Raw genomic sequence first — 11,441 nt, forward strand, 5'->3', positions numbered from 1 at the left:
ATATATACATATATATATATATATATATACATATATATATATATATATATACATATATATATATATATATATACATATATATATATATATATATACATATATATATATATATATACATATATATATATGACATAATTTCCAAGTTGCAAACAGCAAATGACGGAAGACAGATCCAGTAATCCGTGTAACGCAAGGGACAGCAAAACCGACGCCGTGCTTTCGTAGTCTCGCGTGGTAGACGACGACTCGCTCAAACTAACGGTGCCGTTTCATCCACCGCCGTACGCTATACTTCACACCTCGCGATCTTCCTGAAACGACGTCGTTATCAATCATCCACAACTCTCTTCAGAAACTTACTTTCCCCAAAACGAATAGGTAAAGTTTTATTCCCCTTACGATCCTTTCCTTTTTTTAATCTTATTCGACTTGTTTTCAATTTTCCTTCAGAATTGTAATTCTGTAGATGCTAGGTGAACGTTAATTCGCCAGAACTACGTCTTTTCTGTGTCTGATTTCGAGTTTTATTTTGTCATGATTTTTATTGTTTTCTGAGATAATTATGTATTTTTTGGCTGGTTTTGAAGCTGGTGCTGAGAATTTTTTTGATTTTTCGTTGTTACGCCTCCGTGATCTTGAGCTTAAAGGACTCTTTGTACTGCTTCTTTTTTGTTTTCATTATTGATTTATTTTGCAAATTGTTGTCAATTTTGTGGTTCACATCAAATTTGGTTTAGGCTTTGATAATAGGAAACTGTTGTTGAGTCAATTAAGCGGTGAAGATCATAGTTACATGGTTCGCCTACTGGTTCCAGTTATATGTGGTTCGTCATTTTTATATGACTTCTTTTATAAAGAATCCGGTATGTGGTTCGTCATTTTTAGCCTAAGATAATGGTTAAAAATGAAGTTTCAGTGGGCTAATTAAGAATCATGTGAATGATGGTTCTGGCTAGCTGGAGTCGTGTTAAATGGAAAAGTTAGCTCTGTGGTCAGTATCCATCGGTGAGAGATGGCAGTAGCCTGTGATGATGATGTTTACATAATAAATTGCTGCTGTGTTAGTGATAATAAGAATTAGAGGCAGGATTGCCTCTGTGATGATAAAATCAGTGGAAGTATTGCCTTAAGGAGTGGACAAGAATCTTCTGAATATTTGTATTTTTGTACTTTGATTTCGAACTTTTGATGAGAATAATGTATCTCCTTATATCAGGAGATAACTTATCTCCTATAGTCAGTAAAAATGTGACATGTGTGCTATTTTGTTTATTTTTAAAAATATTTTTATAGAAAATGATGAAACATGATACATGTCATGATTTCACTGGTAGGAGGAGATAACTTATCTCCTTATACCACGAGATACTCCATTCCCACTTTTGATACTATGGTTGTGTTCGTTTTATTGAGTGTTTAAATGCTTAAGCTGGCAGGAGATTCCATCCTATGGAAGGAGAGAAGCCTAGTTGTGGTTTTTTTAATTTGTAAAATGTAGATAGTAGCTACTCGTTTTAGTTTTTATCTTCTTTTCAGATTGGAATATAGAAGAAATCAGGGAGAGCATTTTTTAGGCTTATTTATTATGTAATTTATAAGTAAAAATAAATATACATAACATATATACGTATCTGTACTCTACATTTTAGGAAAATAGTGTACCCCATGCCCGGTACTACCATGTATCCTTGTCGTTGCAACACTACTATAAATCACCGTTCCTCTTTGGTTTTCTTAATTTATCATATATTTTCTTTCTTTCAGTTATTTTCAGGCCAATGGCATCTTCTTCAGACTCATGGATGAAGGAATACAATGAAGCTGTTAAACTCTCTGATGATATCAGTGGCATGATTTCTGAGCGGAATTCATTTCCTGCATCTGGACCAGAAACCCAGCGCCATGCATCTGCTATACGAAGGAAGATTACGATATTAGGGACCAGACTTGATAGCTTGCAATCCCTTCTATCAAAGAACCCTGGAAAGTGAGTGTTCAATTGTTGTTTATGCTGATTAAGTAAAGGCCTTACTATTACAGCATGCCAACTAGGACCGGCAACAATATGTACTGCAGTCTTCTAATACCTTTACTTTGAAATAAATGATTGAAGAATCATCCTGGTCTTAACTTTCAATTTCTTGGGGTTTCCTTGGCAGCATAATATAAAACAGCTGTGGTACTACCAATAAGGAAATATGTTATCAATACACAATTGAAGAGCCATTGTCTTCTTTTCAGCTGTAAAAGTTGAAGTTGCAATTTTGCTATCTGAATTGTTTCTTTTTTCAATGATGCACAGATCTGAGAAGGATATGAATCGTCGCAAGGACACCCTTCAAAATTTAAGATCGAAAGTCAACCAAATGGCTTCAACATTGAACATGTCAAACTTTGCAAATAGGGATAGTTTGCTTGGGCCAGATATAAAATCAGATGCAATGAGCAGAACGGTTGGCCTGGACAACAGTGGACTTGTTGGACTTCAACGGCAAATTATGAAAGGTCACTTAATTCGAATTGCTTAAAAATTGAAATATATTACTTGTTGTCCGTTCTTTGGATCTTAATGTGGGAGAGTTCTATTCATGCAGAGCAAGATGAAGGCCTTGAGAAATTGGAGGAGACTGTAATAAGTACGAAACATATTGCACTGGCAGTGAATGAAGAGCTGGGTTTACACACGAGACTCATTGTATGTTCCCTTCCTACCTTAATTTTCTTTGTATTTTTGAAGTACATTTCCCCCCTTTCTAAACTTGAATTCTGTCTTTCTCTGCTAGGATGACTTGGATGAACATGTAGATGTTACAGATTCTCGGCTGAGGGTAACACTCTTACTAATTAACTTCTATATTGGTACCATATCTCGTTTACGCATATCAAAATTAAACTTTCTAAGATTATGATGTGCTTCAATAATCTACATCATGTAATATCCTCTTTGGTGAGCCTCGACGTAACGATAAGGTTGTTTGCCTTATGACCTAGAGGTCATGAGTTCAAATTCTGGAAAGAACCTCTTCAATTGTGAGGGTAAGGATGCTATTATATACCCTTCCTAGACCTTACTAGGTGGGAGCCTCGTGCATTGGATCGCCACGTTATATCCTCTTTGAATCTTAGAGCTTTCACTTTTGTCTTTTCTTTTTCAATTGACAAATTCCTTAATTCTGAGAGTTGTATTATAGGTGAGTTAAAATGTGGATTTTAACAACTCAAATTGATATATAAAATTCTTCTTTTAGTTAGTCTTTTGTTCAAGTACAGTGATTTGCAATAGAAATGTACTCATTTGTGAGTGCATACATTATAATATGATTAGTCAAATATGGATCCGTGGGGATTCCTTCTGCTCATGATGCTACTTTTATTTATCAGTGTATGTGTATATGTGTTTCTGTAACAATATTAAGAAAATTTGCTGCAAATATGCATATCCTTTGCTTAAGGTAAACATTCCATGGGAACGTATCAAATTTATGGTTGCCATCAAGAAAAACTAGATCATTGCCCTTGCAATGTAGCATGGACTAGTATATACCTACAATAAGAACTGCTATTTTTCAATAATATATTTTCTGCTAGTTGATGATTGTTAACTTTATACAGCTCCAAATCCTTCTGATACATTTTTTTAAATCAATTAAGTTGTTGATTTTGCCCCTTGTTTTAACTCAAATTGAGATATGTTAATATTGTAGAAGGTGCTTATAACTTACCGTTCCCTTATGTTGTAAAAAACAGCGAGTGCAGAAGAACTTGGCCGTTTTGAACAAACGTACAAAAGGTGGTTGCTCGTGCTTGTGCATGCTTTTATCGGTGGTTGGTATAGTTGTCTTGGTTCTTGTCATATGGCTGTTGGTCAAATATTTGTAATAATGATAAAAATGCCAACTCTTCATGCTTCTGTCTTGGATATGTGCTTTGAAACATCATAACTTTGTTTCATTTTTATTCCTGCTTGGCTAATGACACGGAATTTATTGAAGTCTTGAAAGACTTTTTTTATCTTAATTGTCAAATTTGAAGGTTTTATATCTGTGTGGTCTTGTAAAGTATGGAATCGGAAGTGACTTTCCGTTAATGCATAGTTATAACAATTTATTTCGATGGGGATGGGAGAATAGTCATAATACTTATGGTATGTACTTTATATTTATCCTAAAATTAAAAATTATATATATAAAAATGAGGATGAAGTTGTAATTTTATTTGAAGGTTTAAAAATAAATATAAGAGAAAATTGTTTACTTGCCAACCGATTTAAGACTTTTTACAATTTAGTAGTTATTTACATTTTTTGGGGTACACAGTTATTTACGTATTTAAAATATATACTATACTTGATAAAGGAAAACACAAAATAACTATCTCACTATAATATAATTTGTGATTTTCTATTTTGCTCTCATATCTTATTATTTATACCAAAAAATCATATAACATTATCTTCTTATTTTATTCTCATTATCTTATTTTTTAAGTGTATATAAAAAAGTTGAATATTACACCAATAAAATAAATTCAACTGCAAATTATAAATATTTAACACAATACTATATTTGTCATTTATAACGTACAACCTACAAGTTGTAAACGGTAGAAAAATGAGTTGACAAACACAACAGTGACTATCAACATGCAAGTATATATAAAGATAAATCATAATTGTTATTATTTTATGTAACATTTAAAGTTAATATAAAATGCAATTCAATACTCTTATCATTGCTTCTTTATAATAGTAAAAGGGAAGAAATTCATTTATTACTCCAAGAACACAAATTACATATCCTAAAGTTTGTCCATATTTTCTGTCCACCTAATTAAAAGTACCACTTAAATAAGCAGAAATTTCCAAAACATAAAAACAAATTTTTTTATATTATTTGATGTAATGTTATTGACTAGAGAGAAACATGAGTTTTTTGGGACAGAAATATTATTCGCTCTTAGGATGATAATGGGTATCCAGACTAGTAGGTACCTGCAAAAAATACTTGTAACAGATCGGATTTGGGTCTGTGTTTTTGGACGCGTTGCTAAATGAGATCTGAGGTTTTAAGACTTACTGTTAGATGGATCTGGGTCCGTGCAATGAGGTACTCATACCAATTGGTACATCGACCCGCTATTCCTTTCTATATGGGAGGTGATCCACTTACTCTAAGAGTAAGTTGAAAAAACTTACTCTACATCTTAGTCATCAATTCTAGGAAACCAAATGTTTTGAATTAGTGAGTAGATTCAAACCATTAGATTTGCCTAAAATTGATGGCTAAGATGTATATACATATATATATATACATTATTAATCCATAATATTATATTGATAGTTCATAAATATAATTGATATATTCTTAAACGGTGAGCTGTTACATTGTTAAATAGCGATGTTATATTGTAAATTGAAATATGTAATATAATATTATGTTGATTGAATAATTCTTATCAAATCATGTTGAAATAGTCAATTTAAAATATGTTTAAAACTTTAAATTATGTTTTATAATTTTTCTTGTTGACTACCTAAATAATATATAAGATTGTAGTAAACAAACACACAATTACATAAATTACCAGCAATTATTTTTAATGTTTTTTAATTTGTGGATACACGTAGATCCACTCGGTATTCAAGGACCAGTGAGTAACATACCTATTGGGTATCAACATATATTTGGGGTGGGTCTGAGTCCAAAAATGAAGGAATGGGGCGGTCCAGTTAATGCACTACTCGGGCCCAACCAGACCTATTACCATCCCTATTGATAAGTGTGAAATTATACTACATTTGCATTGCATTTAACTTACATTTTAGGACATAATCAGGACTTTAGGATTATTTTTAGCTTTTATTTCTCTTTCTTCGGGTTGAACGAGTGTTTTTAGCTATGTTGTGCAGTTTGGATGAATTAAAGAAAAAAGAGAGTAGAGATTGAGTGCAAGAAGATTGGACTCGATGTTGAGGCTATTCAAAAACAATTGAAGGACCAAAAAAGTCATAGATGTTATATTATATTCCTATTTTTTAGATTTGCTTTATTGGGCTTAACCCAATATTTTGTAATTACCATAAATAAGGGTTCTCCCTCAAGGATTTTACACTTTTTTTACATTACAATTCTCTAACTTAGAATTTGAGATTCTCTTCTACATCATGAGTGAGTAATTCCCTTTGTTTATAGGATTGGGGCTATGCCTTTTTACATTCAATAAATATTTGTTCTTACTTCTATTTCATTGATTTTGTAATTTGAATCATTAAACTAAGTTTTATTCGTGTGAGTTGTCTGACCAACAAATTACACCTCTTAGATACATTGGGGAAGGACCGAGAGGTGAACCCAACTATCCGACCATTCAGTTATTCAAACTAGAATCCTAATTCACGAGAGTAGTATTAGGATTCTCGGGGGTTTCTGGAATTCACATTGGGTTGCTACGAAGCGATTGGATAGAAAGATCTAAATAAATGATTTGATTGATAATCATACCACGAGAGTATGTGTGACTTCAATTGAGTACACTGCCAGAGCTCGAGAGAGGATGACACATATCAAAGGCAATTCACCATCACAACTTAAAGTTCATGAAAAGGAGCAAAACAAAGATTTGCGAGTGTAAAGATGATAACTCTTATCTTGTGAACTCGTCCTAAATTAGATTTCAATCACTTTTGATTATTTTCATAATTATTCTTAGAAATTGTTCTAAATTCAATTTTATTCCTTATTTGAGTTAAGTATAAATTAACTGTTATAATTATAGAAGTTTTACAGTCCTCATGGTTATATTTTATTACTTGACAACATAATCGTGCACTTGCGATTTGCCCTACTAAGTTTTTGGCACCGCTGTCGGGGACTATGTCAAAATTTCTTTAATTCTTAAATAATTCATTACTTTACTCTAGTGTATTACACATTTTCCTTTTTCTTGGTACCTCTACAGGTTGCACATTTGGTTTATGCAAAGTTCAAATTAGTATTTAGAGCCATAAATGACTTTTCGTAGAAGAAGAGAACAAAGAGAAAGACATGCGCATATACAAAGAATGGCTGAACGAGATGAAAAACCACTTTGTGACTATGCAGCCCCTAATGCTCGTAGTTCACGTCCTAGAATAATTCGCCCAATTATTGAGGCAGCGAACTTTTCTTTGCCACCAGCTCTGATCCAAATAGTGATGCAAAACCAATTTGGAGGTGGAGCTCATGAAGATCCTAATGCACATATTGATCAGTTCTTGGAATTCCGTGAGATAGTGACGATTCATGGGGCTTCTGAAGATGCTATTCGTCTCCACATGTTTCCATATTCCCTAAGAGACAGAGCTAAGACGTGGCTAAGGAATCAAAATGCTAAAATTCAAGCAATATGGCAAACTTTAGAGGATGCTTTTCTCAACAAATACTTTCCTCCTTCCAAAACTGTGCACTATAGGCACCTCATCCAGAACTTCAGTCAAAGGGATGGAGAGTCAATTGTTGAGCTTGGGAAAGATTAAATGAGTTGACTGAAGATTGCCCTCATCATGGTATTTCACCTTAGATGTTGGTTCAGAACTTCTACAGTGGGCTAGACTTTCCATCACAACAACTATTGAACTCTTCAGTAGGTGGTGCCTTTATGTGCAAAGGAATTGATAATGCTTCAAAGATCATAGAGAATGTGGTTTCTAATCATCACCAATGGGCGAATGAGAGGAGACACCATCCAAGAAGTGACTCTGGTGCACAATATTCAGGCAATTAGATGGAGAAGATAATTTCCACGCTGGAGAACCTTTCTCAAACGTTTGGAAAGCTAGAAAAGTATCATGCTAATGCTATTAGGTCTACTGCAACATGTGAGGGGTCTGGAGCAAAAGGACGTAAGTGGTCTGAATGCAAACACTTCACTGAACCTGAACATGGAGCATTGACTAATGAACAACCTGAATCATGCAACTACTATGCCTACAAGGAGAGGAGTAGGCAACAATTCAACCCACTATACAGGGAGAACAATCCCAACCTTTCTTGGAGGAGCAACAACACTCTAAATCATCAATATTAGGATGGACCAGGTAACAGGAAACCCCCTACAAGGTTTCCACAGGTACAATATTCTCTTGTTCATCCTACTCTTAAAACATTAATGGAAGGTCAGGAAAAATTGATTGCTAACCAAAATAAATTTCATGAAGATCAAGTCATGATTAATAAAAGTTTTTCAAACATGCTCAATGACTTGAATTCTAAAATAGAAAACCTGACCATCCATGGTAAAATGCTGGAAACACAAATTGTCCAACAAGCTGGTAATCCTAATAGACAAATAGGGATGTTTCTAGGATAGCCAGAAAAAAAATCTAAATAATGAACATTGTAAAGCTGTCAAATTAAGGAGTGGAAAGGAACTAAGTGATATTCCTCAAATTAGAAAAAATGCACAAGTGGAAGAGGAACATACTGAGATACAACCCCCTAAAGGGGAGCAAAATTTTGAAAATATGTCTAAGTATGTAGCTTCACCATCATATATACCACTAGTTCCTTTTCCCCAAAGATTAGAAAAACTAAAATTAGAAAAGAAATTTGGGAAATTTTTGGATATTCTTAAGAAATTATATATCAGCTTACCCTTCACTGAGGCACTGCAGGAGATGCCTGCGTCCACAAAACAATTTAAGGATATTTTATCTAAAAAAAGAAGACTAGAGGATTATGAAACAATTTCTTTAACTGATGAGTGCAGTGCTTTAATTCAAAATAAATTACCTCCTAAATTGAAAGATCCTGATAGTTTTTATATCCCATGTTTAATTGGAAATACTAGTTTTGATCACGCCTTATGTGACTTAGAGGCAAGTGTGAGTCTCATGCCCTTATCTGTGTGCAAAAATTTGAAAGTGGGTGAACTAAAACCCACTACTATATCACTTCAATTAGAAGATAGGTCAGTTAAATTCCCTAAAGGTATCTTGGAGGATGTTCCTATCAAAGTTGGGAAAATTTTCATTCTAGTAGATTTTGTAATAGTAGAGATAGAAGAGGATTCACAAATCCAATCATAGGACATTTTTTGGCTATTGTTGGTGCTATAATTAATGTAAAGAATAGAAAACTTTCCCTAAGCATAGGGGATGAAAAAGTTGAATTTAATATTGCTAAATCTATTAAACAACATTCTCTTGATGATTCATGTTTCAGGGCTGATATGCTGAACCAAGTTGTGAAAGAGGAAGCAACTAGAGTGCAATCTAAGGATCCCTTAAAGAGATGCATAGTAGATGGTGACACTTCAAACGTTGATGAGGAAGTGGCTGAGGTTATGGAATGTCTGAATGCAAGCCCAACACTTCCCCACAACCCGCAAGATGAGACCTTGAAGGTAATGCCCAAATCTGAAGATTGGGAGGAGGGGAAAACACCTGAAATTGAATTATAAACACTCCCCTCCACCCTCAAGTATGAATTTCTTGGACCTAATTCATCTTATCCAGTTCTTGTTAATGTTAAATTAAATAAATTGGAAACTGGAAAATTGCTAAGGGTCTTGAGAATGCACATGAAGGTAATAGGATACACATTGGATGATATAAAAGGTATAAACCCTTCTTTTTGCATGCATAAAATTTTCATGGAACCTAACCATAAAACTTCAATTAAAAACCAAAGGAGACTAAATCATAATATGAAAGAAGTGGTTAGGAAAGAAGTGCTGAAACTTTTAGATGCTGGGATAATATATCATATATGTGATAGTGAATGAGTGAGCCCAATTCATGTGATTCCTAAAAAGGGAGGATTGACTGTTGTGAAAAATGAGAAAAATGAATTGATACCAACTAGAACAGTCACATGTTGGAGAAGGTGCATTGATTATAAAAAATTAAACACAACCACTAGGAAAGATCACTTCTCTCTCCCATTCATTGATCAAATGCTTGAAAGGCTTGCTACACATGAACATTTCTGCTATTTAGATGGGTACTCGGGATTTTATCAAATCCCCATTCACCTTGAAGACCAACAAAAAATTACTTTCACATGTCCTTATGACACATTTACCTATAGGAGAATGCCTTTTGGGCTATGTAATGCCCTAGCCACTTTTCAAAGATGCATGATTGCAATATTTTCTGATTTTATAGAAAACATAATGGAAGTTTTTATGGATGATTTTTCTGTTTATGGACTTTCATTTGATGACTGCTTAACAAATTTGACAAAAATATTGCAGAGATGTGAGGAAGTGAATCTTGCAACAAAAAGAAAAAAATGTCACTTCATGGTGTGCGAGGGTATTGTGTTGGGGCATTTAATTTCAGGAAAATGGATAGAGGTGGACAGGGCAAAAACTGTAGTGATAGAAAATATGCCACCACCAATTAACATAAAAGGTGTTAGGAGTTTCTTAGGCCATGCGGAATTTTACCGCAAATTCGTAAAAGATTTTCCAAAAATTTTGAAACCCCTTTTCTAACATTTTAATGAAACATATTGCATTTGATTTTAGTGCTACTTGTCTAGAATCATTTTGTAGGTTGAAGGAGACATTAGTCATTGCACCAATATTGCAATCACCAGACTAGAATCTTCCCCTTGAAGTGATGTGTGATGCTAATGACTATGATGTGGGAGCAGTGTTGGGCCAAAAGAAGGACAAGAAGATGCATGCAATCTACTATGCAAGCAAAATGTAATGCCCCGAAAAATACTTCTCAAAAACATTGCAAAAAATGGGTATTTTTTTTTTGAATTGGTGATATAAAATTGTTTCCTTTTCAAAACCTTCCTTTTCCGGGACATCACTTTAAGTAACTCGAATGCAGAAAATCAACTTATCGTTATCGAATGATAACTTAACCTGATTCACAATTTCCTAAATAACATAATGCATATAATCGGTTAAGTCAGAATTAGTTCATACAAACTAAGTCAACAAGGCGGAAACTACCTCGCCACGAACATGTACAAAAATAAAAAAGAAACACAGCCCCCCACCAAAAACAAAAGGGGCATCGACTGGCCGCAAGCTGACTCAAAAGATTCCAGGAATGCTGGACCCCTCACTAGGGTCCTCCTCCTCTTCCGAGTCAGACACGAGGTCGATCACCTCCACCGAACTCTCTACATTTACGAGTTCAATGACCTCGTCCTCCTCTTCCTCTTCTTCCACTTCGTTATGCCATAACCCCGCGGCATAGTTCGAAGGGGTTGACATTCTCAAAACCTTGGTCTTCTTGCAGGGACCTCCTCTAAGAACCCGACTCCTCGTGGCTCTACTGGATGACGGAGCACCCAAACAATCTGACCACGTCCTTCAACCGTGGAAGGGAACAGCGCCATCACTCATGACTGGCGGGTACCGAAGTCCATTCTCTAGACACCTTAGCCCCCTTGGCGGCAAGGTGAAAGAAGCATCAATGTAGGTGTCAGGCTGAGGGA

The 11,441-nt window shown here is 34.6% G+C and overlaps 1 protein-coding gene and 1 long non-coding RNA gene across 2 annotated transcripts; one reads left to right on the top strand and one right to left on the bottom strand.

Annotated features, from left to right (window-relative positions):
- On the top strand, positions 143 to 4,010 carry LOC109334804 (syntaxin-52-like). Its single transcript, XM_019570762.1, has 7 exons — positions 143 to 378; positions 1,765 to 1,987; positions 2,303 to 2,505; positions 2,595 to 2,695; positions 2,784 to 2,828; positions 3,748 to 3,878; positions 3,935 to 4,010. Coding segments are annotated over exons 2-7 (690 nt in total). The 5' UTR covers positions 143 to 378; positions 1,765 to 1,778; the 3' UTR covers positions 3,936 to 4,010.
- On the bottom strand, positions 3,161 to 3,752 carry LOC109334805. Its single transcript, XR_002106145.1, has 2 exons — positions 3,632 to 3,752; positions 3,161 to 3,349 (listed from the first exon to the last, which is right to left on the bottom strand). It is a non-coding gene; the product is annotated as an uncharacterized LOC109334805 (long non-coding RNA).

Source organism: Lupinus angustifolius, chromosome LG19 (assembly GCF_001865875.1).
Source record: "Lupinus angustifolius cultivar Tanjil chromosome LG19, LupAngTanjil_v1.0, whole genome shotgun sequence".
Classification (NCBI taxonomy): Eukaryota; Viridiplantae; Streptophyta; class Magnoliopsida; order Fabales; family Fabaceae; genus Lupinus; species Lupinus angustifolius.

Bases quoted from the DNA above. Each gene is read 5' to 3' on its own strand.
- LOC109334804 (XM_019570762.1), top strand. From the start codon at position 1,779: ATGGCATCTTCTTCAGACTCATGGATGAAGGAATACAATGAAGCTGTT. The intron at 2,696-2,783 runs GTATGTTCCCTT...TTTCTCTGCTAG, and splicing joins GTTTACACACGAGACTCATT to GATGACTTGGATGAACATGT. The intron at 2,829-3,747 runs GTAACACTCTTA...TGTAAAAAACAG, and splicing joins TTACAGATTCTCGGCTGAGG to CGAGTGCAGAAGAACTTGGC.